The sequence below is a fragment of the Peromyscus maniculatus genome, chromosome 5 (assembly GCF_049852395.1).
Source record: "Peromyscus maniculatus bairdii isolate BWxNUB_F1_BW_parent chromosome 5, HU_Pman_BW_mat_3.1, whole genome shotgun sequence".
Classification (NCBI taxonomy): Eukaryota; Metazoa; Chordata; class Mammalia; order Rodentia; family Cricetidae; genus Peromyscus; species Peromyscus maniculatus.
Window position 1 is genome coordinate 139,428,579 of NC_134856.1, and position 26,604 is coordinate 139,455,182.

At 44.9% G+C, this 26,604-nt stretch overlaps 2 protein-coding genes and 1 long non-coding RNA gene across 16 annotated transcripts in view; 1 reads left to right on the plus strand and 2 right to left on the minus strand.

The window, feature by feature from the left end:
* The window catches only part of Kif27 (kinesin family member 27), a 96,408-nt gene extending 89,182 nt beyond the window's left edge, over window positions 1–7,226 (minus strand). For 4 of the 14 annotated variants that reach the window (XM_042278572.2, XM_006981676.4, XM_016000222.3 and 1 more), the window contains exons 1-2: window positions 6,629–6,768; window positions 2,821–3,204 (exon numbers count right to left, since the gene is read on the minus strand). In XM_042278572.2, the coding sequence (XP_042134506.1) occupies window positions 2,821–3,118 (298 nt within the window). In that variant the 5' untranslated portion in view covers window positions 3,119–3,204; window positions 6,629–6,768. Of the gene's footprint in view, window positions 1–2,820; window positions 3,205–6,628; window positions 6,876–6,957 lie in introns of those variants that run through there. The other 10 variants (XM_076573456.1, XM_076573448.1, XM_076573455.1 and 7 more) reach the window with 6 other exon arrangements.
* Window positions 7,227–8,830: 1,604 nt separating this feature from the next.
* LOC143273505 (uncharacterized) lies at window positions 8,831–11,681 on the plus strand. Its single transcript, XR_013051679.1, has 2 exons — window positions 8,831–8,957; window positions 11,461–11,681. It is a non-coding gene; the product is annotated as an uncharacterized LOC143273505 (long non-coding RNA).
* Window positions 11,682–16,284: 4,603 nt separating this feature from the next.
* Qng1 (Q-nucleotide N-glycosylase 1) lies at window positions 16,285–26,281 on the minus strand. The gene is made up of 4 exons (XM_006981677.4): window positions 25,892–26,281; window positions 23,884–24,143; window positions 20,720–20,915; window positions 16,285–17,896 (listed from the first exon to the last, which is right to left on the minus strand). The coding sequence occupies exons 1-4, from the start codon at window positions 26,220–26,222 to the stop codon at window positions 17,664–17,666; spliced, it is 1,020 nt and encodes a 339-aa protein (XP_006981739.1). The 5' UTR covers window positions 26,223–26,281; the 3' UTR covers window positions 16,285–17,663.
* Window positions 26,282–26,604: the final 323 nt, after the last annotated feature.

Below are 26,604 nucleotides of genomic sequence, written 5' to 3' on the forward strand. Positions count from 1 at the left end.
TTTTACACAGACTATTCTCGCTGCTGTCTTTTGCAGAGATGAGTGGAGAGACCACTTCAGAGTAGGACTCTGGTAATTGAGGGGTTTGGAAGATAAATATAACAGGTCCTGATATGATATCAGGATAGACTGACAGCATGTAATGTAATGAGGCTGGCTGTGACCACTAAGGACAAGGATTTTTAAAGAGAAAGGGGTAGGGGGGAGCAAAAACTGAGCTTGAGCATTGTAATTGTTAGTTCACATGCCAGAGCACCTCTGAAGGGACTAGTAGAGTAGGAGAAAAATCAAGAATGTGGTCGGTCACCTGGAAACCAAGTGGAGAATGTGCTAATGGGTCCAGTAAGGTAAGAAATGAACTGACCACTAGATTTATCAGAGTGATCTCAACAGGTGCAATCTCAATGACTGTAGAAGTCTGAATAGATTGAGTTTAAGAATGGGGGTGGGGGATGGAGAGATGGCTCAGCAGTTAAGAACACTGGCTGTTCTTCTAGAGGTCCTGAGTTCAATTCCCAGAAACCACAAGGTGGCTCACAACCATCTATAATAGGACCTGATGCCTTCTTCTGTTGTGCAGGTATACAGGCAGTGCACTTATACATAAAATATAAACAATTTTTTAAAAAAGGGAAGAATGCGGGAGGAAAATGAACATAGTCACAGATGACAGTTTCAGGCCTTGATGTAAATTAATTTGAAAATCAATTTCAAGGAGCTGGGGACTGTAGCTCATGTGGTGGAGTGTTTGCCTAGTGTGCAGGAAGTGCTGGGTTTGAGCTCCAGCACTACATAAATCAGGCACAGTGGTGTGTATCTGTAACCTCAGCACCCAGGAGGTGGAGGCCAAAGGATGACTACACGTTGAGTTCAAGCCAGCTTGGGTTAGAAACTGGATCTAAAAACAAAAACTGAACAAACAACAAAATAAAACCCTGATTCCTGAAGGTTGTCCTCTGACCTCCATTCATATGCCATGGCATGCACCCCCAATAATAAATAAAAAAAATTAAAAGATAGCTTTTCTGTAAAGAACTATAATGGCACAGAAAATTATCCCCCAAACTGACAAACTACATAAAATTAAAATGTGTATCATACAGCAAAGGGAACAATCACTTGAGTAAACAGAGTGCAGGATTAGAAAATATCTTCCTCAACTACACAACACACCCGTATTGATATCCAGAATACACAACTTCAAAAATTAAATTCCAAAAATTATCCCATCAATAAATGAACTAATTAATGGAACAGACAGTTCTTAAAAGAAGACTCTGTTGGGGCGGCAGTCATCATGGAAACAACAAACGCTGGCAAAGATGCAGATAACACACATTGCTGGTGGGGTGCAAACTAGTCTAACCACTGTGAAAATCAGAAAAATGAAATGTCCTCAGAAAACAAAGCAGACCTACCATATGACCCAGCTATACCACCTCTGTGTATTTAACCAAAAGATTCTGAGTTCACACACTCCAGAGACACTTGCATGTGGATGTTCACTGCAGTGTTAATCACAACAGCCAAGTAGAAGCAATCCAGGTATCCATTAATAGCAGAATGGATAAAGAATGTGGTTTATATACATTGTGGCATTTTTTTCAGCAATAGAGAATAGTGAAGTTATGTCATTTTAATAGATGCAATTGGAGACATTCATATTATCATCATCTTGAAGAAGACAAGTATCATGTGGTTTCTCTTATTTGTGGGTCTAGATTTTACAAAGACACATGTGTCTTCTATACATACGGTATCACATATGTATAGAAGACACACAGTGGGCTGGAGAGATGGCTCAGTGGTTAAAAGCACTGGCTACCCTAACAGAAGTCCTGCCTGAGTTCAGTTCCCAGCAACCACACGGAGGATCTGATGCTCTCTTCTGGCATAAAGTTGTACATGCAGATAGAGCACTCATACTTAGAATAAATAAATCTTTTTTTTAAAAAAAGACACATCACATATGTATAGAAGACAGATAGTATGACCAGCCTAGATGTCCATCGACAGATAAATGTGGTACATACACAAAATGGAATTTATACAGCCATAAAAAATGAAACCATGATGCTTGCAGGAATCATATATATGCATATATATGCACAAATGTGTGGTCACAAAACTAGAAAGGGGCTCATGAGAAGGAAGAGATCTAACAGGAGTGGGGAAATAATGTAAAGGAACATGCAACAAGAGGCAGAAAGGAGAACTAGCTGAAGGAAGAAAGGGATCCGCTGGAGAATCGGGCACGAGAGAGGGTAGCGAGGGGCCAATGACGGAGAAGAAAATATAGTGACATATGCACACAAAGACGCCTGAGGAAACCTGGGACTCTGTATGTTAACCTCAACAATTATTTTACAAGGCTATGGCAGGGTAGGGCCCAGTGCCACATGCAAACCCCACTCTGGTGAGGGCTGAAGCAGGGGGATCATACTTTCAAGGACTACTTGCACTACAGAGTGAGTTTAAGGCCAGCATGGGCAACTGAATGACACTTTCCCTTGAAACAAAAAAGTAAAAAGGAGGCAATGGATGCAGCTCAGCAGCACGGTGCTTAGCTAGCAAGCACAGCAGCCTAGCTCTATCTCAGTACCATAGAAACCAAACAAATTAAAATGTTAAGGTCTATGAAGGACTCAAACAGGCAGCTGTACACCAGTGTTTGCAGCATCCAGAACAGGAGACAAGCCTCGGCTTATCAGCAGGGCAAAGCCAAATAAAACACACCCAATAAAACAGTGCTCAGTCACAAAAAGAAACCAAGTCTTCATACATGCTATAAAATGCTAAGTCAGAGTCTGAAAATCTTACCAACATGGCCTCCTCCAATGGTGTATGTCTTCCCAGATCCAGTTTGTCCATATGCAAAAACCGTTGCGTTATAGCCCTCAATGAGTGATAACACCAGGGGCTTTATGCATATATTATAAACTTCATCTTGAGTGGAACTTTTGCCAAAAACAAAGTCAAAAGTAAAAACTCTATCTCTCCCAATGATAATCTGCTGGGTGTTTGGAATATCCCTCACACAAACTTGATGATTATGAAGAACTTCTTTGCAAAGCAGAGGTCTGATTCTTACAGCGACTTTTACTGGTATTTCTTCCATTGCAGCTTGGATTTTACTGAATAGATTACCTACTTAATGTTCAGTAACAGTGTGAGAAACATCCATTTTATGTAAGATCAGGACTCCTGTATATTAAAATAAAAGATATAACTTAATTACTGGCTCCATTACACAAATAATACCACACATTTTAAAGCAAAATCCTTTAGAACGGATTCTTTACCAGTACAAATTAAATTACAAAGAGTTGATCTGTCTTGTAAAGTGCTTAATTTAATAATGAAACAATTCAGCATTTAGGTTTGCTTCAAAATAGTTGAGGGGACTTGGGACACTGAATTGGTTAATTATAAAGTTAAGGAGTAAATATAAAGGATTCTATTGTATATTTATACAGTGGTAATGTTTTCTAGTTCACTAATATAAATAGTGAATAATGTCTAACAGAATTAGAAAATTCAGGAAAAGCTGGGCGGTGGTGGCGCACGCCTTTAATCCCAGCACTCGGGAGGCAGAGCCAGGCGGATCTCTGTGAGTTCGAGGCTAGCCTGGGCTACCAAGTGAGCTCCAGGAAAGGCGCAAAGCTACGCAGAGAAACCCTGTCTCGAAAAAACCAAAAAAAAAAAAAAAAAAAAGAAAATTCAGGAAAAAAAATAACTGAGGAGTTCTAAAAATGTTAACAGCAAATATTTGGGAAGGCAGTGAAATGGTTCAGTGGTTAAGAGCACTTACTGCTCTTCCAGAGACCTGATTCAGTTCCCAGCACATACATGAGGCAACTCACAACTGCCTACACATAAACATGCAGGCACACATATATACATACATACATATAGATAGATAGATAGATAGATAGATAGATAGATAGATAGATAGATAGATCAATTTTAGCCCAGCGGTGGTGACAAACCACCAGTACTTGGGAGGCAGAGGCAGGCAGATCTCCAAGTTCAAGCCCAACCTGGTCTACAGAGTGAGTTCCAAGACAGTCAGGGCCACACAGAGAAACCCTGTCTCCAAAAACCAAAGTAAGTAAATAAATTTTATAAATTATTTGTATTATATTTGAAGGTATTGATAAATGGCATTTCATCTCACAAACATCAGAATTAAACCATGAAAGCAGTTTTAAGAGTTTCTGTATCAGAATAATTAAAATAATTAGTTCAAAAGCAATCCAAACTATAGGCTATAGTGATAGCTCAGCAGGTGAGCACTTGCCACACAAGCCTTGAGACACATGGAAAGGCAGAAAGAGAAAACAACTCCACTAAGTTGTCCTCTGACTTCCACTCATGTTCATGACTCACTCCACAACCCCAACACACACAATGAATTTAACTTTGAAAAATCCTAACAAATAGGAAAACGTCTTCCTAACTCTAAACACTGTCTAGTTCCTTTTCCTGTGCTGTGATTTCAACATCCCATTGACAGTAACTTAAAGGTGCAGTCATTCATGGCAGGGAAGCCTAGACAGCAGCTTGAAGAAACTGATCACGTTATAGCCACAGCCCGAAAAGAGCAATTAATGCATGCTAGTGCTCGGCTTGCCTTCTACATTTTATATAGGCCAGTGTTCCCTTCCCAGGAAACAGTCCTTCCCAAATTTAAGATGGATCTCCCAGGACAGCAAAATGTTTCAGTTTGTAAAGGTACTTGCCACCAAGCCTGACAACCTGAGTTTGATCCCTGAACCCACATGGGAAAGAACAGGCTTTCACAGATGTCCTCTGATCATCATGTGTACACACACACACACACACACACACACACACACACACACACACACGAGTCTTCCTACATCAACTAACATGATAATCTTCTACAGGCATGCCCAGATGCTGGGACTGCACCATGGTCACACATATTTAGCCCTAGAATAAACTATTTCTTATTCCTTTTTGAAGTGCCAATTTTTTATAACAGTTTCTGATGCCTTAATATGGGGGCCCAAGAACGATCCGCTTTCAGAGGAGGAGCCCCCCCCCCCCCCCCCCCCCCCCCCCCCCCCCCCCCGTCTGGCCCTCGGTACTTCTTATGCTTAATGTTCAGGCAGTGCCTCCTCACATGTGTGTCAGTGAGTTCTTTCTGGGGCTCAGCCCCCCTTGGTTTGGACAGTGGTGCGCTGGTTTATTCTGAATTGGCTGTTTGGATCCTGTTTTGTTTGGACATCTCTTTTGGTTTCCAGAGCGCTTGTTTTGGGAGCATGAGGAAAAGTAGCCAGTCTGGAAAGGGGCATATTCTTTGTAAGAGTGGGTCTTAAGATTATCACCAGCCTAGAAGACCACTGGACAACAATGGCATCTTGTGGACTACTTGGTGTGGAAATACTCATTTTGGTTTTACACAGGTCCCCCTCTGTGGCCAAGGCTGGTTTGGAACTCAAGGCAGTCCTGCTGCCCCCTCCTCCCCAGCACTGGCATTAGAGCTGTGAGCTACAACAGCTAACAGTTACGGAAATGTTAGCCATGAAATCAATGTTCTCCAGGCCTTAAAAACAAAGCTGAGCAACAGTAAAAATGAATGCCCCAGAGGATCACAACAGAAACCTTGTGTGTGACACTACTAAAAACTCAGGTCCCTTGAGCTTCAACATCCCAGAGTCAACAACTATCTTTAGTGGGGTGGGTGGGGTGCGGTGGATAACACATAGCTTGGCAGTAATTCTAATCAATAATTCTAATCAAATCAACAACAAAAAAGCAACACTCCTATGTATGGTAAACACTTATATTCTAAAGCACTCTAAGAAATTCAGGGATGCAGTCTTTGATGGTTCTTCCAACAGCCATCATACAGATTAGATCACTTTTTTAAAAAATAGGTCATCTCGGTAAGGAAAAGCCAAGGTCTGGGCCGGCGCAATGGCTCAGCCGCAAAGGCAGTTGTGGCCACATGCCTGACAACCTGAACTCCATCTCTGGAACCCACATAGCAGAGGTAAAGAACTGACAATTTTAAGTTGTCCTCTGACCTCCATATGCTCACATTCACACACACACACACACACACACACACACACACACACACACACACACGGTTATAGTCTATGTTAAGCTTAACCCAACTTCTTTCGATGAAACTGCTAATTTAAAAAAATACCAATTGTATTTTTCAACTGTGCAGTGGTGGCCCACTCCTTTAATCCCTGCACTCGGGAGGCAGTGGCAGAAGAATCTCCAAGTTAGAGGCCAGCCTGGTCTAGAGAGTGAATTCCAGGACAGCCAGAGATACACAAAGCAATCCTGTCTCGAAAAAACAAAAACAAATGAACGAAATACAAACTGTAGTTGGAGTATTTTCACCTCACTGGTTTTTGTGATGGCAATGTTGACATAAGCAGTGTAGCCATATGCTGTTGCAATCACTTACTGCAATCATAAGAAAAATGATACATAAATATATGGCTCATAAACAATATTCAGTCAAGTTTTTTAAAGCTTGTATGCAACAGTTATTTTTCAGCTTCAGTTTGGTCCTCGGAAACCTATTAAAAGACAAACAGCAGGGAAATCTAATTGGCTGGTACTATTTAGGGACACCCACTGGATTTTTGAACTGTGCAAGGTAAGTACTGGGCCTCGTGCCTTGTCATTTGCCAGGAATAGGGTCTTCCAATACCGGCTTCTCCGGACGTGGCGGGAGTGCAGAAGTTGTGGACTGCGGGTTCCAGCAGGTGACGAAGCTCGCAGCATCTCACGACGGCATAAAGGAGCCTGAGCGTGAGCGGGGAGCAGCCCCGGGCCGGTGGCGGACACCGGCGGCGCCGCACCGAGGCTTCCCTCGCGAGGGCAGGGCACACCGCGGCGCCCACCTCACGCCGCAGCCGCGCGCGCCCCGCCGCCCTCCGGCCCGCGCCCTGGCCCCGCGGCTACCTCAGGACCCCGCTCCGTCCGCCGCTCGCCCGCCGTGTTCGCGATCTTCAGCGGGACAGCCGCAGGCCGGCGCCGCCAGCTTCGCGCCCGTCGGGCCCGCCGCACACCGTCCGGCTCGGGACAGCCCAGGTCTTCGCAGGCCCCCGCCTCACAGAGCGGCCTTTCTCCGCCCCGCCGCGCGCACGTCTTTTGTTGTCAACAGTTCTCCCGGCAACGGCGCAGCACGCCTCCCGCCACCCCTCCCCTCCGCGACCCCGCCCCCCGCTGGCTCCGCCCCAAGATGTCCCCGCCCTAGGTAGGCCCAGGTTCACGCAAAGCCCGCCCACAAGGTCCCGCCCACAAGAGGCCCCGCCCACAAAGGTCCCCCTCTGAGGAGTCCCGGGCTTGGCTCTGCCCAGGAGCCTTCTCTGAGCGTCCCAGTAAACACACAGATGTGAGCCAGGTTTGAAAATGAATAAACTGAGCACTCGGGAGGCAGAGCCAGGTGGATCTCTGTGAGTTCAAGGCCAGCCTGGGCTACCAAGTGAGTCCCAGGAAAGGCGCAAAGCTACACAGAGAAACCCTGTCTCGAAAAACCAAAAAAAAAAAAAAAGAAAATGAATAAACTGGATTCCACGTTGACTTTCAGTATCCAGCTACCATCTCAGGTAGCTTGTTTTTGAGACAGGGTCTTATGTAGCCCAGGCTAATCTTGCCTTCGCTTCTGGAAACCCAGGACCCCAGGCACCTGGCACCACACTGCTTACAGGTGCAGAACCTGACCTGGTGAGGGGTGAACACCAGTAACTCTCAGCACTTTGGAGACCTGGGCAAGAAGACTGAGTTCAATGTCAGCCTGATCTATATATTGATACCCTCTTAGGAATAAAAAAGTTGGGGTGGGGGGAGTGGAACAATGGCTTTCAACTTTTACCTGTTCCATTAACAGAGATAAATTTGAGAACCCAATGTATGAGGCAGTATGAAAAAAAAATTACCATAAGACTCAATACATATGTGTAAGTACATAAATGAAAACGAGTTTCATGAAACAAAAGTTAGCTCTGGTCTTATTCTAACTTTTCTTTTTTAAATTTATTTTAATTTTATGTGCATTGTTGGTATTTTGCCTGCATGTATGTCTGTGTGAGAATGTCGGTCTCCTGGAGGTGGAGTTACAGGCAATTGGAAGTTGCCATGTGGGTGTGAACCCAGGTCCTCTGGAAGCAGTCAATGCTCTTAACCACTGAGCCATCTCTCCAGCCCCCTTTAACTTTTACTTAATGTTGACTACGCTCCCTAAATTGATTTCATTGGCACAAAGGGTATAGTATAGTGATTGAGCATGTGTTTATAATGTACAAGGCCCAGAGTTCATTTCCCGTGACTTTTTCCACAAACAACTGATTTCACAACTCAGTGATAGGACAGAACCTGCAGTTTAATGTATTTTGGTCTTCAGTGAAAATCTAGCTGAAGACGACCAGATAAGACATTTTCTACACAACAGTTATTGCTGTACTCCGGTGTCTTAGGGTTGATACTGCTGTAATGAAACAACTTGGAGAGGAAAGGAAATGGTTTATTTGGCTCAGGTTTATCCTGAGTCACAGTCCAGTGAGGGGGGAAGTCAGGGCAGGAACTCAAACAGGGCAGGAACCTGGAGCAGGAGCCGATGCAGAGGCCATGGAGTGGTCCTGCTTACTGGCTTGCTCAGCTTGCTTTCTCACAGAACCCAGGACCACCAGGCCAGGTGGAACCACCCTCAATGTTCTGGGCCTCTCATATCAATCACTAATCAAGAAAATGCCCGGCAGGCCTGCCTACAGCCCCACCTTTTGGAGACATTTTCTCAGTTGAGGTTCGTTCCTCTCACACTACTGTAGCTTGTGTCCAGCCGAATTAAAGCCTGGGTTTAAATGTGCTGTTGGGAAGTGACGGATGTCTCATCAACCATCCAGAGTCTGTCCTTAACGAGAAGCCTCCTCTCCTCTTCCCCTCTTTTACCTCGAGGTCCGGAGGTAAGCCGTTTGCTTCTGTGTGCACTAGCTGCTATGTGGTAAGCCTGACCACGGGTCAGAGCAGGGGTGGCACCGACTGGCCACGGACTAAACCTGGAGATGAACGGTCTTATTAAATAAGAAACACAGAGCCAAATGCAGAGTTAAAAGCCCAAGAGGTCAGAGCAGTAGCTAAGAGCTGAGACTAAAACCGCCTTCTTAGCACCCGCTGCTGTCCTTCCCTGAGAAAGAGACCTACTTCCTGTGGGTCTGTCTTTTTATTGACTTTCTGTTCTGCCTTCTTATTGGTTGTAAACCCAACCACATGACCTCCTCGTCACTGCCTGTCTATACAGACCTCCAGGTCTCTATGGTTGGTATTGAGGTTAAAGGCGTGTGTCTCTAAACTGGCTATGTCCTTGAACACACAGACTCTGCCTGCCATGTGATTGGATTAAAGGCATGCTCCACCATCACCTGGCTTCTGCTATGGCTTACTATTAGCTCTGAACCCCCAGGCAACTTTATTTATTAACATATAAATAAAATCACATTTCAGCACAAATAAAATATCACCATATAAACCCTCTGAAACTGTGAGCCAGATAACTTCTTGTTACAAGAATTTGTGAGTTATTTATCTTAGGTGTTGTCTGTCGCTGTTCTACTGCTGTGAGGAGACACCAAGACCAAGGCAATGTATAGAAGAAAGCATTTAATCGGGGGCTCACTTAGAGTTCCCGAGGGTCAGTCCATTATCGTCGTGGTGGGGAGCACGGTGACAGGCGGGGAGCACGGTGACAGGCAGGCAGTGGAGCAGCAGCTGAGAGCACACATATGATCTTCAAGTTGTAGGCGGAGAGGGTAAGACAGGGGCCTTGGGGAGGGCAAGAAGTGCACACAGATAAGCCCTGGAGAAGCCAGGGAAGTTAAACTCCCAGGCATCCTTCAAAGGAAGAAGATGTTTAACCTGCCCCTCCTGGAATGCTGGGAATGGTGTGCTTTACAGCTTGATGATCCTTTGCTGTCTGATGAGCCAGGCTCTGCCCATATTTTCCAGACCCTTTCCCCCTAAAACCTTGAGCATTACTTCTAGGCCATAAAACCCATCCTTATGAGTAATGTCACTTGTAATTTACAACAGCCTAAGAGACTTCTATGTTATCTTAGGGCCAGGCCAATCCTGACTCCCACAGGCATTATGTTTACCTCAGTTAATCTCACTAGACCCTAAATCTTGGGTACTATCTCTGAGTCAACAGTAATGATTCTTGTGAAAGAAGCCAGATGTACTTTGTAAAGAATCTTAATGTAGGTCGGGTGGTGGTGGCTGCACATCCCTTTGATCCCAACACTGGAGAGGCGGAGGCAGGTGGGTCTCTGAGTTCGAGGCCAGCCTGATCTATAGAGCGAGTTCCAGGACAGCCAGGACTGTCACAGAGAAACCCTGTCTCAAAAAAAAAAAAAAAAAAAAAAAAAAGTCTCAATGTAAAGATGTCTTAAATTTGTTGTGCACTTGGAAATAAGTTATCAGAAAAATTTTTTTTTTTTTTCAAAATTGGGCTGTGCTTAACTATGGCTAACGTAAATGATCTGGTATCAGACTCTAGAAGCTATGGCCCAGCACCGGTATCTAAAAATTGGTCTAGACTGAGTTTCATTCTTGTCTCTTTGCAGATCATTTCCCTACTTGCTGTAAACCTTGCAGGGACCCCTCCAGGCCTGGCTTGGGCCCTTGAAACCTCAAAGTCTACCCCCAGTGACACCTCTTTCAACAAGACCACACCTCCAAATCCTTCCCAAACAGTTCCACTAACTGGGTACCAAGTATTCAAATACATGAGTCTGTGGGGGCCAATCTCATTCAAACCAGCCCAGATATTTTGTTCTAGTAACAGAAAGATGACTGATACATTATTCACCTATTGCATTTAATACCTACTACCAAACAACAAATTACCCTGGAAATGAGTGGCTAAAAAAGACAGACAGTTTCCACAGTTTGAGTCCTGAGCCTGGGAATGGCTCAGCTGAGTACTGATTCAGGAGCTTCACAAAGGTCCTATGCTCTCTCTAGCGATCTGTCTAGAACAGCAGTTTTAATCTGTGGTCACAACCCCTTCACAGGGGTCACCTAAGACCATCTGAAAACACAGATTTTTACATTACAGTTCATAACAATAGCAAAATTACAGCTATGGAGCAGCAATGAAAGTAACTTTATGGTTGGGGGTCACCACACCATGAGGAACTGTATTAAGGGTCTTACCATTAGGAAGGTTGAGAAGCTCTAGTCTAGAGCATAAATCAAAATAAGGGGAGAAAGGTCCCTGATAAAATAGAAAGCCTTCTGTAATGAACATATTTTAAAAATGACTTTTGGACACAGAAATAGCCTCGTCAGGATCCCCACTACACTCAATGCTGTACCTAATAACCAGAACCCAGTGACACCGCTTACTCAAGGTAACCAGGCATACAACTTTGTAAGCAGAAACCCTGACACCCACTTGATACTCTTCAGGACTGCTGAAGACTGGAGAGATGCCACCTGATCTGTCCTGCTGCTGAAGACTGTCCCCCAGGATCCTGACCCTTCAACTGGAGACTACTATTAGAGACTGGACCTGACCTCCTGCTAAGACATGCAGCCTTGGGGAGATAGGCTTAGGATCACAGGAACCTGGAGTGCAAACCTTGTGTGAAGACCCTCAGCATAACAAAATATAATTTCTGTTATACCAATTGAGTGTACCTACCTTTGCCTGCAATAACTTCCTAGTGAGAAATCACTCCACACACTTAGAGATTAATTAAGGAAAATCTCTTTCACGGTGCTTGTTGGCTGGACTAACGCCCAAGGAGGAGCTGGGTGTTCAACAGATTTCACTAAATTATATACACTTTAGGCTTATGCATTCCACAAACACTGTCATCCTTAAATCTCTTCCAGGTCCTGGCTCCACGTTACATTTCGAACAATTTACACAAAGAAGACTAAAGTCTGGCTGTTCCGTCAGATAGGGGATTTATTTACACAGCAAAAATATTACATATTACTGGAATTATTTTAAGTACAGCAGTCTTTCTTGTGGGATATTTTGATTGTACCCTGACAGTCCCAAGAATGCCAATCAAGTTTATCTTGAATCAGAGGGCAGAACTAGCTACTAGCTAACCAGAACCAGCCATAGAGGTTTTGGAGGACTGAGGACATATAGAGACACAGGAAGTAGTAGGGAGGGGCTCAGAAAGAGTCTCGGCCCTTTTGGATCAAGGGAGGACAGAGAGGACATCAGTGGTTGCTTCTTCACCGCTTCTCTGATCATTCAGGTTTTTATCCCATATCTGACTCCCAAGCTTTTATTGATAAAAGAAAAATTAGATAAACACTTCAGTTAACTCTTTTCAAATAGTTGACCCAGGTTCACCTTGCCCACCTGGCAGAATTATGTTTTTCCTGATAAGAGCACAAAGGACTTAATGGCAGACCAGAAGTTTAGGATACCTGTGGACAGACAACCCCCAAACCTCCACACCCACCCACCCCCTTTCTTTATGGATTGTTTGTTTCACCATTCATTAAAAGGAATCTATGTTGGGTCAGGTGAAATGTAATCCAGCACTTGAAATGCTGAGGCAGGAGGATCACAAGGGTAAGGACAGAGTGGATATGTACTAAGAGCATGTTAAAGGGAAGAGAGGAGAAAAGAGGGGGAGAGAAGAAGCTCCATCAATTAGTACAGAATTCTTTTCCTCCCTCTCCCTCCCCTCCCCCTTTCCTTTCTCTTCTCCCTTCCCTTCTTCCCCTCCTCTCCCCTCCCCTCCCCTTCCTTTCCTTTTCTCTCCTTTGTCCTTTCCTTTGGTTTTTTGAGACAGGTTTTCTCAGTGTAATAACCCTGGCTGTCCTGGAACACTCTCTGTAGACCAGACTGGCCTCAAACTCTCAAGAGAGCCTCCTGCTCTGCCTCCCAGATACTGGAATTAAAGGAGTATGCCATCATTGCCCAGCAGAATTTCTTAAACTAGATTTGATCTAGCCTATCTGTGTTTTCATTTAACTTCTTTTATTGCCTTCATTTTTGTAAAACAGTAGAATTGAGGTCTTTATTAGATTCATGTTCAGAGCTTATGGCAAGATCAGGGTGGCTGTGTACTTCCTGCAGCACACCACCAGATGGGTGATGTCCACACAACCTGCTTTTAAAGATTATTTTTATGTGGGTGTTTTGCCGGCATGTATGTCTTTGCACCACATGTGTGCCTGGTGCCAGAAAAGGGTGCTGGGTTCTCTGGAAGTGGAGATACATATGGTTGGGAGATGCCATGTGCCTGCTAGGAATCGAACATTGATCCTCTGCAAGAGCAGAGTTTTCTCAACCTCTAAGCCACCTCTCTAGCCCCTCCCTCCTCAGTATCTCACCTAATGACTTCAGTGGCCACTGATAGTCATTTTCAAGATCTATTCATTGGATTGCAGAACAGTAAAATATATATATAGTTTTTGTTTTTTGGAGACAGGGTTTCTCTGTGTAACTTTGTGCCTTTCCTGGATCACATTCCGTAGACCAGGCTGGCCTTGAACTCACAAAGATCCACCAGCCTCTGCCTCCGGAGTGCTGGGATTAAAGGCGTGTGCCACCACCACCTGGCCTTTTTTTTTTTTTAATTAAAGATTTATTTATTATGTATACAGTGTTCTGTCTGCATGTATTCCTGAATGCTAGAAGGGGGCATCAGATTTCATTATAGATGGCTATGAGCCACCATGTGGTTGCTGGGAATTGAACTCAGGACCTCTGCAAGAGCAGCCGGTGCTCTTAGCCTCTGAGCCATCTCTCCAGCCCTCAAATTCTAATAGTCATTTTACATTCATTAGCTCACATTATTCTATAACAAAGGCCTCCTTCCACCTAGTTACCCTGAAATGGTGTTCGTGCAGGAATAAGAGGGCTAGTGCTGCTTCCCTTCTTTCATTTATCAATTTTGACAGTGATGAATTGACTCCTACCAACATACCAAAACCAAATATAGTTTCTTTCCTTAGAGTATGTGTAATTACTCATATTATGAATTTATAGATTTTTATTTGTTTGCTTTCCAATACTCTATTGGGTCTCAAAGAGTTTCTAGGCTTCTCAGATACCATCATCACCTATTATTTTTGAAAAAGGATTTATTATTATGTGTGTGTATGTTTTGTCTGCAATATGTATCTCTGTACCACATGTGTGCCTTGTGCCTGAGGAAGCCAGAGAAGACATCAGATCTCCTAGAAGTGGAGTCACAGAGGGTGGTGAGCCACCATGTGGGTGCTGGGAAGAGAGCCCAGGTCCTGTGCAAGAGCAGCCAGTGCTCTCAAGTCCTCTCTCCAGCCTCCTCACAGATTCTTTCATTTCATTTGACCCAGGCTTCATTAAACTTAATTGAACTAGGGACTGGAGAGATGGCTTAGCAGTTAGGAGCACGTGTTCTTGCTGAGGACCTGCGTATGATTCCCAGCACCCACATGATGGCTTACAACTGTTCAGAACGCTAGTTCCAGGAGATGGGACTTCTGTAGGCACTGGGCACCACACATGGTGCATATGCCTATATACAGGCAAAACACTCGCACACATAAAATAAGTTAAAAAACAAAACAAAAAACAAAAAACACACAATCAAATTTTAAAAACTGAATTTCAGCCCTGCAACATGGATAGCGGTTAGTTAGTTATTATCAACGGACCTTTAGCCCACCCTGAGAACAGCGAAATAGGGAAGAAAGTGATGAGGCTGTAATAGCTGCTCTTCACATTATAAAAGTCAAACTAACAGTTTGTCTTTTGGAGAAAATCTTGGAAAACGAAAATTTTTGTTCCCCATAGGTTTTTGTTGTTACTACTTGGGTAGGGCCTTTTATTATGGTACAGGCTAATAGTAGAATTCCGTTATATAGCACAGACTGACCTCAAACTCACAGTCATCCTCCTGCCTCTGCCTCTAGAATTCTGAAATCACAAGCATGACCCACCGAGGCTTCCTATAGATGCTCTTCTTGACAGACTTTGAGCTCTGTCATAGCAAACGTGTAAAGCTACTTGTGACATATGGTGGCCTGGCTTCCAAATGCACAGCTGCTGCATTTGTAGCATAGAGAAAACAATTTCTGAAAGCAGCCTGAAAACAGTGTGCCCTTTGCTTTGATGTAGCGACCTCAGAAGCCAGTGGTAACATGCGGGCTGAGCAGTGAAAACTACTTTCCGCAAGGGGCTGGAGCAGTTAAGAGTGCTTACTCCTTTTCAGAGGACCTTGGTTTGGTTCGGGGCACCTTCATCAGGTGGTGTATAACCCCATTATTTCAATTACAGGGCAGTGACACTTGTGGCCTCTGCAGGACCCTGCATGCACATGGTACATAAAAACCCATCCAGGCCTGATGACCATAGTTAAATCACTGGACCCCACATGGTGGTAGAAGACACTCAACACCTGCAAGTTACCCTCTGAACTCCACACATGTGCCATGGCAAGCACATGCATGTGCACACACACAGTACATAACAAAACAAACTGAAAATGTAATGTGTTTTTTGTCTCAAGCATGAAGTGCACAAACACAACAGGTACCAGGGGTACAGCAGAACTCTGGTCCTCAAATTGGCGGCAATGGGGGAGGGTGTGGCTCTGTGGGAGCGTACTTGCCTACCTACAGAATACCAGAGGCCCTGGGTTCCATTCCCAACATCAAATGGAATAAAAACAAAGGCTACGATTGTCTCAGCTGCCATGCTTCAACAGACCATCTCTCAAAGAAGAGAACTTCCCTGTGTCCTTCCTGACAGCTGCATCCCCCGCCACCAGGATGATCACAAGCAAGGAGACAGGTTGACAGTTACTCACTGAGACTGTACCACACCTACCTCTGGATGGGCACAGGATCACCTGCCCTTGAATCACACAAGGAGGAGGGACAGGCACCAGCTACTCCACGTAAGCTGTGTACTGCTTAGTCACTGTCACAAGTGTCCAGCAGATGGCAGCAGGGTACTCAGACACAAAGCACCTCTCCCTGGTTTATGTGCTTACAGCAAGAAGGCAGGGGTGAGGAGAGGCCCTAGGCATTCATCTCCACACACTAACCAGCTGTACCAGAGCTTTGGTACTTAGCTCCGTGACACAGGAAATCATCTTACTGTAAGTCTCTTAAAATTACACTTGGAAAATTCTATCTTGATGATAATATTCCATTCCATGTTAAAGAAGTTTCTAAGATCTTAATTCAGTTCCAGTGAAGTCTAAAAACAAACATTTAGGCAAACAGATATTCAAAACCCACTACTATTACCAACAAAAAGCCCCCAAATGCCAAGCTTGATCTTTTTTATTTTTTTCAAAGACAAGTTCTTGGAGGTGGTGAGGTAAGAGTGAATCTGGGAGGAGTTAGGGGTAGACTGAGGGGGTAGGATCAAAGTTCACTGTATACAATTCTCAAAGAATTAATTAGAGTGCTGTATTAAAAATAATACAAGGTCTTAAGTATTCTAGGTTAGTCTTGTACTATCTAGCTGAGACGAATAACCTTAAATGTCTCCTTCCTGACTCCGTCTCCTCAGTGCTGGGATCACAGGTATGCAACATCACACACTTGGTTTTATACAGTGCTGGGAACTGAACTCAGGGTCCCTGTTCATGGCAGGCACTCACTCCATCAACTGCACTGCATTCATAGCCCATTTTTTTTTTTTAAAGACTTTATGTGTATGTGCACATGTATGCGGATTACAGTGGAGGCCAGCAGAGGGCACTGATCTCTTGGAACTGGAGTTACTGGTAGTTGTTAGTGCCCAGGGTGGGTGCTGGGAACCAAACTCATGTCCTCTACAAGAGCAGCAAATGTCGCTAACTGGGGAACTGTCTCGTTAGCACTTATTTTTGACTTTTAAGATAACCCAGGATGGTCTAGAACTCATGATCCCTCAGCTTCCAACTTCTGAGTACTGGGATTACATGTATGTGTGCCACACCATACCAAGCATTCCTTGATGGGAGAATTCCCACTGAGCTACACCTAGTCTGGCTCCAGAGCACCTAGCCTTGATCCACCTTTTGTTTTCCTTGTTGCCCTCAAAGTCAGTCTTGTCTGAGAGAGTCCCAAGGGTGCAAAGCCTATGCAAAACTTAGCTGGGAAAAATCCGGCACACTGTGATATTTGTAAATTGAGAATCTGCATTTGCCATTGTCCTTTTGGAAGCTTAGGATGTTTTGGGGATATGGATATCGACTTGCTAAAAGTGTAAATTGGAGAATAATAAAGATGCCCTCGTAAATAAAAAAGGAAGGGTGTCTCAGTCTGAGAGAGACTGAGTCCTTCTGCAGCTGGAAAGGCTAAAGATTCATCCTTAAAGTACGCCATCTAATATTAATTATTATAGCACATAGAAAATAAGTAAATTGGCCTGTGACTCAGTGGTAGAGTACTTGCCTAGCATACACAAGGACCCCAGGGCCATAGAAACACAAAAGAGGGAAAGAAGAAGAACATGGCTATTATCAATGAAGATTATGCAATATGATTATGGGATTATGGGAACACACAATGATATGCCAAGAAAAAAAAAAAGAAAAGACTGGATAGTCAATTACCTATTCTTGTGATTTCTATCTATATCAAATCAAAATGATGCAAATGACTGTATGACCTAAAAGTGCAAGTATTTACACTGGATCCATTTACATTCAGGGTCAGTAATAAATGCAGCGTGTGCGATGAAAGGGAATTCCTCTCATGTCATTCCTGTGGTTGCGGGCATAGTCCCACAAGTGAAAATCCAGAAGAACAGAGTTGATCTCGCCCTGAGGTTTCTCACCGCTTTTCTCAAAAAGCTCCAGAAGACAATCCCGGATCATCTCGACACACCAAATTGAGCAACCTCTAATTTCCACCTCTTGTCTATCTCCATTTAAGAGCATTTCTCCTGCAAGAATTAAAAAAGGGAAAGGAAATCACTTAGAACCCTAGGCATTGCCGGGCGGCAGTGGTGCCTGCCTTTAATCCCAGCATTCAGGAGGCAGAGGCAGGCTGATCTCTGTGAGTTCGAGGCCAGCCTGGTCTACAGAGTGAGTTCCAGGACAGGCTCCAAAGCTACACAGAAACCCTGTCTGGAAAAACAAAAACAAAAACAAAAAACAACAACAACAACAAAAAAAAAATGAAGTCTAGGCATTAATGTAAGAACACAAGTTAAATTCGCAGTGACTGAGGCTGTGTCTGGCTTGTTTGATTCAGTACTCCCAGAACCAGAACCTAGTATTACACTGTGCACATACTAGTTCCTCAAGCAAATCTGTTATATGAAGATATGGTAGCCCGAAATTTAAAGGACTTTTTTTTTTTTTCGGAGACAGGGTCCTACTATGTAGCTTTGAGTGGCCTGTAACTCACTAGGTAAAACCAGGCTGGCCTAGAACTCACAGAGATCTGTTTGCTTCTGTCTTCCAATGCTGGGACTAAAGGTGTGCTCCATAACACATGGTTAGCGGTAAGGCTTCTTAAGACGTGAATCAGAACTAAATGGTAGAGATACAGATGAGCATTCTCATAGGTTTCCTCCATGTAGGAGCTTCATACCAGAGCCACTTACCAAAACTGTGTGCATGACCTCACATAAGGGGACCCGAGTGAGGTCAATATAAGGAATACGTCAGAGGACAGCTACCCAACAGTTTCCTGGCTGTTGTTTCCTCTCAACATGTGTTATCCAAACTGGAGGAAACAGAGTTTGTTTATTTTCCAACTAGCCGATACTCACTCCAGAAAGCACCCATGTGGCTGAGGTCTCTGCAGGTAGAGAACCCAGGGCTAAGTTTACACCGACTCTGGTAAGAGGCCACTGAGGACAACATGAATGGACTCTTGAAGCACGCTGGCTCACAGCTTTGCAATAAGTCTCTTAGAACCCAAATCATAAGCACAGTGCTACACCTAAAATAACTACAGCATTTCACGAAGAACTTATCTTTCAGCTAACTGTGATTTCAGCAGAAAAGGAACGGGGGAATGTGAAAGAATCAGTCAGCACAGGACACAAGACCAAGTTCTCGGCACAAAGACTGATTTGCCCCAGAGGGACAAAGGGCAGGAATAAGAGACAAAGACAGGAGATAGAGGGGTTGGGTGGGGAAGGAGGGAGAGGAAAGGAATATTTTTTCCAGGGGCAAAGGACTGCCTCTGGATATAAAGGAGACAGATGTGGCCCATAGGAAAATGGCGGTTTATAAAGGGAAAAGGGGAAACCATGTTAGGATGAGGTGTTTAATTTTAATTGGGCACATTAATTAGGGTGGCCAAAGGGGGATTTTGTGTTGGAGTTTAATACTTTGATAGCTGAACCTTGGTAGTCAGCCTCAGGAGGAGGAAGTGGCCAAACAAGGGCCTAGCTCCTGGCGGCTGGCTTTAGGAGTGTGATCTCACGGTTTTCTTCAGGGGAGGGGAACCGTTGGCACCACATTTGCTATGCTGGGGCCTGCTGGGGCCCTTCACTAGCCAGAAGCACAACACCGAACCTAAAGAAACTACAGCGTTTTCATGACCAAGTTATCTTTGAGTTCACTGGCTGATTTCAGCAGAAAAGGAGGGGAGAAATGTGTCCAAACCAATACGATACACAGCTTGCTGGTATCCAGGACAGGCACCAAAACTGTCTCGAACCCCTCCCCCCCCCCAAAAAAAAGTTAAAAAATAAAGAACTAACATGAAAGTAATACAGTCCTTTTTCTTGTAAAAAGAAGTCACTTTCTGTGGTGGTATTTGTAATCTAAGAAATAAAGCTTGCCTGAAGATCAGAGGACAGAGCCAGCCACAGAGTTAAACATAGAGGTCAGGCAGTGGTGACGCACACCCTTTAAGATCCGTCTGGATCTCTGTGAGTTCAAGGCCACACTGGGCTACATGAGATTGATCCTGTCTAGGAGAGAAACAGAGCTAGGCAGTGGTGGCACACACCTTTAACCCCAGTATTTAGGAAGCACACACACCATTAATCCCAGCACTAGGAAGGCTGAGACAGGAAGTGAAATGGCTGGGCGGAGAAAGGCACGTAAGGTGTGAGGAGACAGGAACTAGAGCCTTTGGCTGAAGACTTAGAGACATTCGATCTCTTGGCATTTACTCCAATATCTGGCTCTGAGTTTTTTTTTTTTTTTTTTTTTTTTTTTTTTTTTTTTTTTTTGGTTTTTCGAGACAGGGTTTCTCTGTGTAGCTTTGCGCCTTTCCTGGAGCTCACTTGGTAGCCCAGGCTGGCCTCGAACTCACAGAGATCCACCTGCCTCTGCCTCCCGAGTGCTGGGATTAATGGCTCTGAGTTTTTATTATACTACCATTTAGGATTTGTGCAACAACTTTCACACAAACTTTTTAATTTACCTTACCTATTCTAACATGCAAGATGCCCGGCCTCATGTCTGTAACTGTGCCCAATCATGACTACAAAAGATAACTCAGTGGCAGGCCTTAACTCTCTCGACTCAAAATCTTGTACCTACCACCTCTCTGATACCACCTTCATATCACAATGTACTTTAGTCGGCTCAGTTAACACACATCAGTCACTACATGTATTCTACACATCTCCATGTAACAAAATAGGTTTCATTTATCAAGCTCTGAAATTATAATGTCCATATAAACACAATTTTTAATCTGTCCACATTCCACACTGTAAGCAAAGTTGTTTGTAAACAAGCCCAAACAGACTCAGCAACAAACCACAGAACAGCAAACAAGGATGTAAGTTGCAAACCTCTGAGAAGCTTCTTCAGTAATTCCTTCGAGTATTTCAGGGCTCCAAAGTAAAGGAGAACTTGTGGCAGTCTGTAATCAGCAAATATGGTGATGCTGGAGATGTCCCAAAAGCAGCCATCTCCCTTTCCTTCCAGCACACTCCATGTGTCCGCCACCAGGATCTGGGCTCGTTTGTAAAAGGCAATCAGTTTCCCCTGGTAAGTGAAGAATACAGATCACTGTGGCTTCTGTGTACTCTTAACGTATACTATTTAAAAAAGGCACTTGATGGAGACAGACTGTCCCAAAAAAACAAAAAAGGGCACTTGTTGAAAGCATTTTTTCAAGAGACAACAATCCTATTCTGTTGGTAAGAATTTATAAACTTTTTACAGAAAATAAAAGGATCTAACAGCAAGATGGCTCAGCAAGCTAAAGTCTGTGTTGCCCAGGACTTCCACACTCACACTGCACTACAGCACACAACCCTGACCCAAACACATAATAAATACATGTAATTTTTAAATTATTCTTGCCCAGTGTGCAACTCATGCATTTAATCCCAGCGCTAGAGGCAAGCAGATCTCTGAGTTTGAGGGCAGCCTGGTCTACACAGTGCCCAGACTAGCAAGGGCTACACAGTGAGACCCTGTCTCGAAACATTAACATTATCATTACAAATCCTCTGTTTTTGTTTTCTGAGACAGGGTTTCTGTGTAGCTCTGGCTGTACTAGAACTCACTCCATAGAACAGGCTGACCTCAAACTCAGAGACATATCTGCCTCTGCCTCTCTAGTGCTCAAATTAAAGGCGTGCCCACTATGCCTGCCTGGTTTTGTCATGTCCCACACCACCACCACCCCCTCACCCGGCTACCCAAGGTACACAAAATATTCAGTGTAGATGTAACGGTCTTATTAAATAAGAAACACAGAGGCAAATGCTGAGTTAAAAGCCCTCAGAAAGAGACCTACTTCCTGTGTGTCTGTCTTTTTATTGACTTTCTGTTCTGCCTTCTTATTGGTTGTAAACCCAACCACATGACCTCCTCGTCACTGCCTGTCTATACTGACCTCTAGGTCTCTGTGGTTGGTATTGAGATTAAAGGCCTGTGTCTCCATGCTGGCTGTATCCTTGAACACAAGAGATCTGCCTGTCATGTGATCGGGATTAAAGGCATGTGCTACCACTGCCAGACTTCTGCTATGGCTTGCTATTAGCTCTGACCCCCAGGTAACTTTATTTATTAACCTACAAATAAGATCACATTTCACCACAAATAAAATATCACCATATTCAGTCTTGATACCTTTCGGCATTCAGTAGTCATTTTCTTCTTCTTTTCTTTTCTCCCTCCCTCCCCCCACCCCCCAGTGCTAGGGATCAAACTCGGGGCTTCATGTGCACAAGGTAAGCACAGGGAGCTATAGCGAGCAACCAAGGAGCTAGATCCCTAGACGCCAGCATTTTCTTTCTTTAAAAGGAAAAAAACAAACTATTTCATTTCTAATCATTTGCGCACGTGTTTGGGGTGGTGGTGGTCTATGACGCATGCATGGGTGCCTGCAGAAGCCAGAGGCATTAGATACCCTGGAGCTGGAGTCACAGGTGGCAGTGAGCTGCCCAGCACGGGTGGTGGGAGCCAAACACTGGTCCTCTGGGAAAGCAAGTGTTTGGTTTTTTTGGGGGGTGGGGTGGGGGTTGAGACAAGTTTTCTCGTGTAACTTCGGAGCCTGTCCTGGAACTGGCTCTGTAGACCAGGCTGGTATTGAACTCACAGAGATCCGCCTGGCTCTGCCTCCTGAGTGCTAGGATTAAAGGCTTGAGCCACCACTGCCCTTCTGAGTAAGTGTTCTTAACCTCTGAGCTAGCTCTCCAGTCTCTCGCACTCATTTTCAATATTAGTCATAAATATATGTCAATGTGCTATAATTCAACTAGTTATTATTTTGATATGTAGACAGCATTGTTTTTGAGAAATTCTTTAACCTTGACCACATGCTTATCTGTGGTCGGGGAGTATAGTCCAGCGGTTACATATTTGTCCTCTGACATCCACATGGGTGCCTTGACACACATGCAGTGTACACAAGTGGTTGGGCGTGTGCACATGCACACACAGAGAAGTAAAAATGTAAAAACATAAATTTTAAACAGTAAAAAATGATATCTTATAAAAATACCCCATCATAATGAGAAATAACCTATTACCTAACCTTTCATAAAAGGTTTACCTCCTTTTATGAAAAGAACATTTCTAAGTGGCTACTGGGGACTTCTGGGTGAGAGGAAGCAGGTTCCCTGCACCCACGAGTGGTTCTCAACCATCCCTAGCGCTGGCTCCTGGGGACACCCTCTTCTGAACTCCTTCCTTCCAACCATGAACATGGCACACATGGACACAGGCAAGCAAAACATTCATACACAAGCTAAACACATCTAAAAAAGAAAAGAAACTCAGCCTGGAGGAGGGAGATTTAATTGCTTATCTGTTGCTGTGATAAAGCACCATGATCCGAAGCAATTTAGAAAAAGTAGAGTTGGTTTGGGTTTACAGATCCATTGGGAGATTCTGGGGGAGGAGATCGGCCACGGGCCACAGGCATGACTGACGGCATAGCACAGGAGGCCGAGAGCTCACAGCTCATACACATAAAATTAATCAGTCAAAACAGAAAATACTCAGTGACAAGGCTTCCAAAGGATTTCACAAAAATGAAACCTAGGTGTGTAGTGGGAGCATAAAACCAATGCTCATCATTAAAAAGTACACCCATTTAATTTTTTTTGTATCATAAAACAAATTATTATAACTGTGTAAGAAAACATACACCAAGCTTTCCAAGAAATACTTTTTTCCTAGAGAAAAACTGTTATACATTCTACCTTCTGATTCTCATCCAACATCGTGAACTTTTAAAGTACTAAAGGTGCTTCTTTATCCTCAAGTGACAGCATTATTTTGAGGGCTGAAACATTTTAAAGGAATAAAAGACAAAATAAAGGAAATCTCCAACTGGAAAACAAAAAATAATGGATCTGAAAGACAAATTTCGTTATTGCTTCTAGTCCACAGTAAACAAGCTTCAAATTTTAAGCTGCTAGCCTTAAAAACAGCTCTGTTAAGAAAAGCATTAACTCAGAATCATTACGGATTCCAAATCCTCTGGCGACAAACTCACCTTAAACACTGCCACATCTCTGTAAGAAGGAAAATTTTCAACAACCAGGTACATTAACTTCAGTGCACTCTTTTCACATTTTTTGACACAATTAAGAAAAGAGCCTCCAAACTTGTCCAGCAGAATTTTCCCAGTCTCATTTAGAATCCAATGCCTCTCTTCTATTAAAGGCATGGGCGTGGCTGTGTCTGAACGAAATATATTCTGAACTTGATCAAGAGTCACTGTGGCGTAGTAGGAGGCACTAGTTATTGGTATCCCTTTAAAGAGAAAATTCAGAGATTTTCACAACTTGTAAATAATATGGAATCAAATTCTCATTAAAGACAATGGAGTGCGGTGCTGCTGGCCTACTCTGAGCACCGGGGTAGGGGGTGAGGCAGCAGGATGGGATCCCAGTGAGTTCAAGGCCAGTGAAGTCTGAATTCTATACCCGCCAGGGCTACTCAATGAGATGTCTTTCTGTCGGAAGGCTAGGGTTCAGTTCCCAGCACCCACGTGGCGGTTCACGACCTTCTGAAACTGTAGTTCAAGGGCATCGACCTCCGTGGGCATTACATGCACATGGTGCACAGATATGCATTCAGGCAAAACAAAACAACAACATACAAACAAAATAAATAACTCTAAATAAGTGCTCCAGATATGCATAAAAGGTGCACAAATAACAATCTGAAGTAACCCCTGCTTCGCTGTGTATTTACTCCAACACTACTCACGACAGCAATGTGACATCGCTGTAAAATGTGACACTGTGTAAAACGTTCTATAATCTGTCCTTTTCTTCTTCAGGTGGCCTTCACTTTTCATTTATTTTCCTGTGACAGGGTTTCACTCCCTACAAGCCTGGCCTGAAACTACGCTCTTCAGGCTGGCCTAGAAACCGGTGATCCTCCTGTTCCTGCTGTGGCCTGGAGTGCTGGACTGTGGACAGGAGCCACTATGGCCAACTTAAAGTGACTTTTTTTTTTTTTTTTTTTTTAAAGAAAACTGGCTTTGTCACTGAAAGGACCAGGCAGAAGCCCTAACAGGAGCAAGCAGTTTCTAGGAGCGCCATAAACAAAAGACAAAATCCTTGTCTTGCAGTGGCTCCCTTTCTGCACGTACTCTGACCGCTCAAGGCTCAGCCAATTGTTTATTGTCTGGGACCCCTCACCAACTCAGAGCTATGTGCATGAGTCAAGGACAGAGCCTGGACCACTGAGTTAGCTCCCAGTCAGTACGTCCCCGTCCAGCCAGCCTTCAAGGCAGCTCCAGGCCTGCCCCAAATGATTACGGTAACCCCCAACTAACAACCCTTGCTGCGCCGGTGCAGCTGGAGCACGAAATCTGGCGAGGGACGCCGAGGTTCAACAGCACTCTAGACACCCAGTTTCAGTTCTCAGGGAAGCAGCTCTTAATTCATACCAACATGGGCTTAAATACCCCTCTAACAGCAGGGGTCAAGGACTGGTTACTCTGTATCCGGAGGCAAGCCCAACACTGTTTTCCAAACACGAAAAACCAAAGGGGAACTGATCCCCAGCACCCTCCGGAACCAAAATGCACATTTTTCACACAAACAACTTAACTGGGACGGGACCAAAAAGGGCATTTAAAATTAAGGCAGCAAACTTACTGCTGCCGACAACCCTAGCCAATTAAAAGTCACTAACCTGATTGCCACTCCCATAAACCAATCCTGAGTCTGTTCCCCCCACCCTGTTCTATGTAGTCTGTAGACCCCAAGCCTCCCTTGCTTTAAAAGCCCTGCCCCATTGCTAATGGGGGGGGGGGTCTCTCCTGCTCTGCTGCTGTCAGGCTGACGGAGAGTCCCGAGTTAACTAGTAACAACACAGAGTCTGCTTTTGCATCGGTTTCCGTCTCTTGGTGGTCTTCGGGGCACTCTGGGTCCAACAGTCACCTCTGCTGACTGACAGACGGCTGCTGTGTGTAGACTTCGGCCTCCGGCAGAGGACACCTCCCGACCCGCACCGGGCGACCGGTGCGAAGGGCCGGCCACACCCACCTTGGTCGAGCGCTCGGTTCACGGCGGCGCACAGGGCCCAGTAGCCGGTGTACGCTCTCCCGCCGTAATGCACCTCACACCTGTGCTCCTCCTGCTCCGCCCAGAAGGAGAAGTTGAGCGTGTCCACCACGAACACCCAGTTGAGCGCAGCCTCGTCGGCCCCGCGCGGGTTGAGCTCGTGCAGGGACTTCCACTGCTCCACGCGCCACGCCGCGGCCGCGGGCAGCAGCAGCTCGGCCATCCTGCGCACGCCCTCGGGGTCCACGTACACGTCGCGACTGTTCTCTGTCACGAAGCTCGCCGCCTCGCGCGGCGGCAGCGGGAACTCCATGCTGCTCTCGCCCTGGTCCCCACGGCTGTGGCCACGCCCACCTTGGGGCCACGCACTTGGGGCCACTTCCGGGTGTGAAATCCGGAAGTCGCGCCAGGAGGCTTCCGGGTGGGCTCTGTGGCTCCGGGCTCGGCCAAATTGTTCCTGGTCGCACGCCAGTGGCACGCGGGTCTTTGAGGAAGACTTGGGGGTCGCGTGGGTCGTGGGGACTCAAAGTTCCTGCGGCGCCGCCTGGTGGCGAGATGTGGACAAGCCTTCGGCGGCAGCCAGCAAACGGCTACTGGGCTGCACGCCCAGGAGCCCCTCTGTCTCCACGCTTCAGAGGCCGAATGGATGTTTAGGATTAGTTGGAACCTTGAGTAGAGGAGGGAACACTGTTGTG

Coding starts and splice junctions, on each gene's coding strand:
- Qng1 (XM_006981677.4), bottom strand. CDS start 26,222: ATGGAGTTCCCGCTGCCGCCGCGCGAGGCGGCGAGCTTCGTGACAGAG. Junction 20,916..23,883: donor GAGATGTGGCAGTGTTTAAG/GTGAGTTTGTCG, acceptor TTCACTTACCAG/GGGAAACTGATTGCCTTTTA. Junction 17,897..20,719: donor ACTGAAGAAGCTTCTCAGAG/GTTTGCAACTTA, acceptor TAATTCTTGCAG/GAGAAATGCTCTTAAATGGA.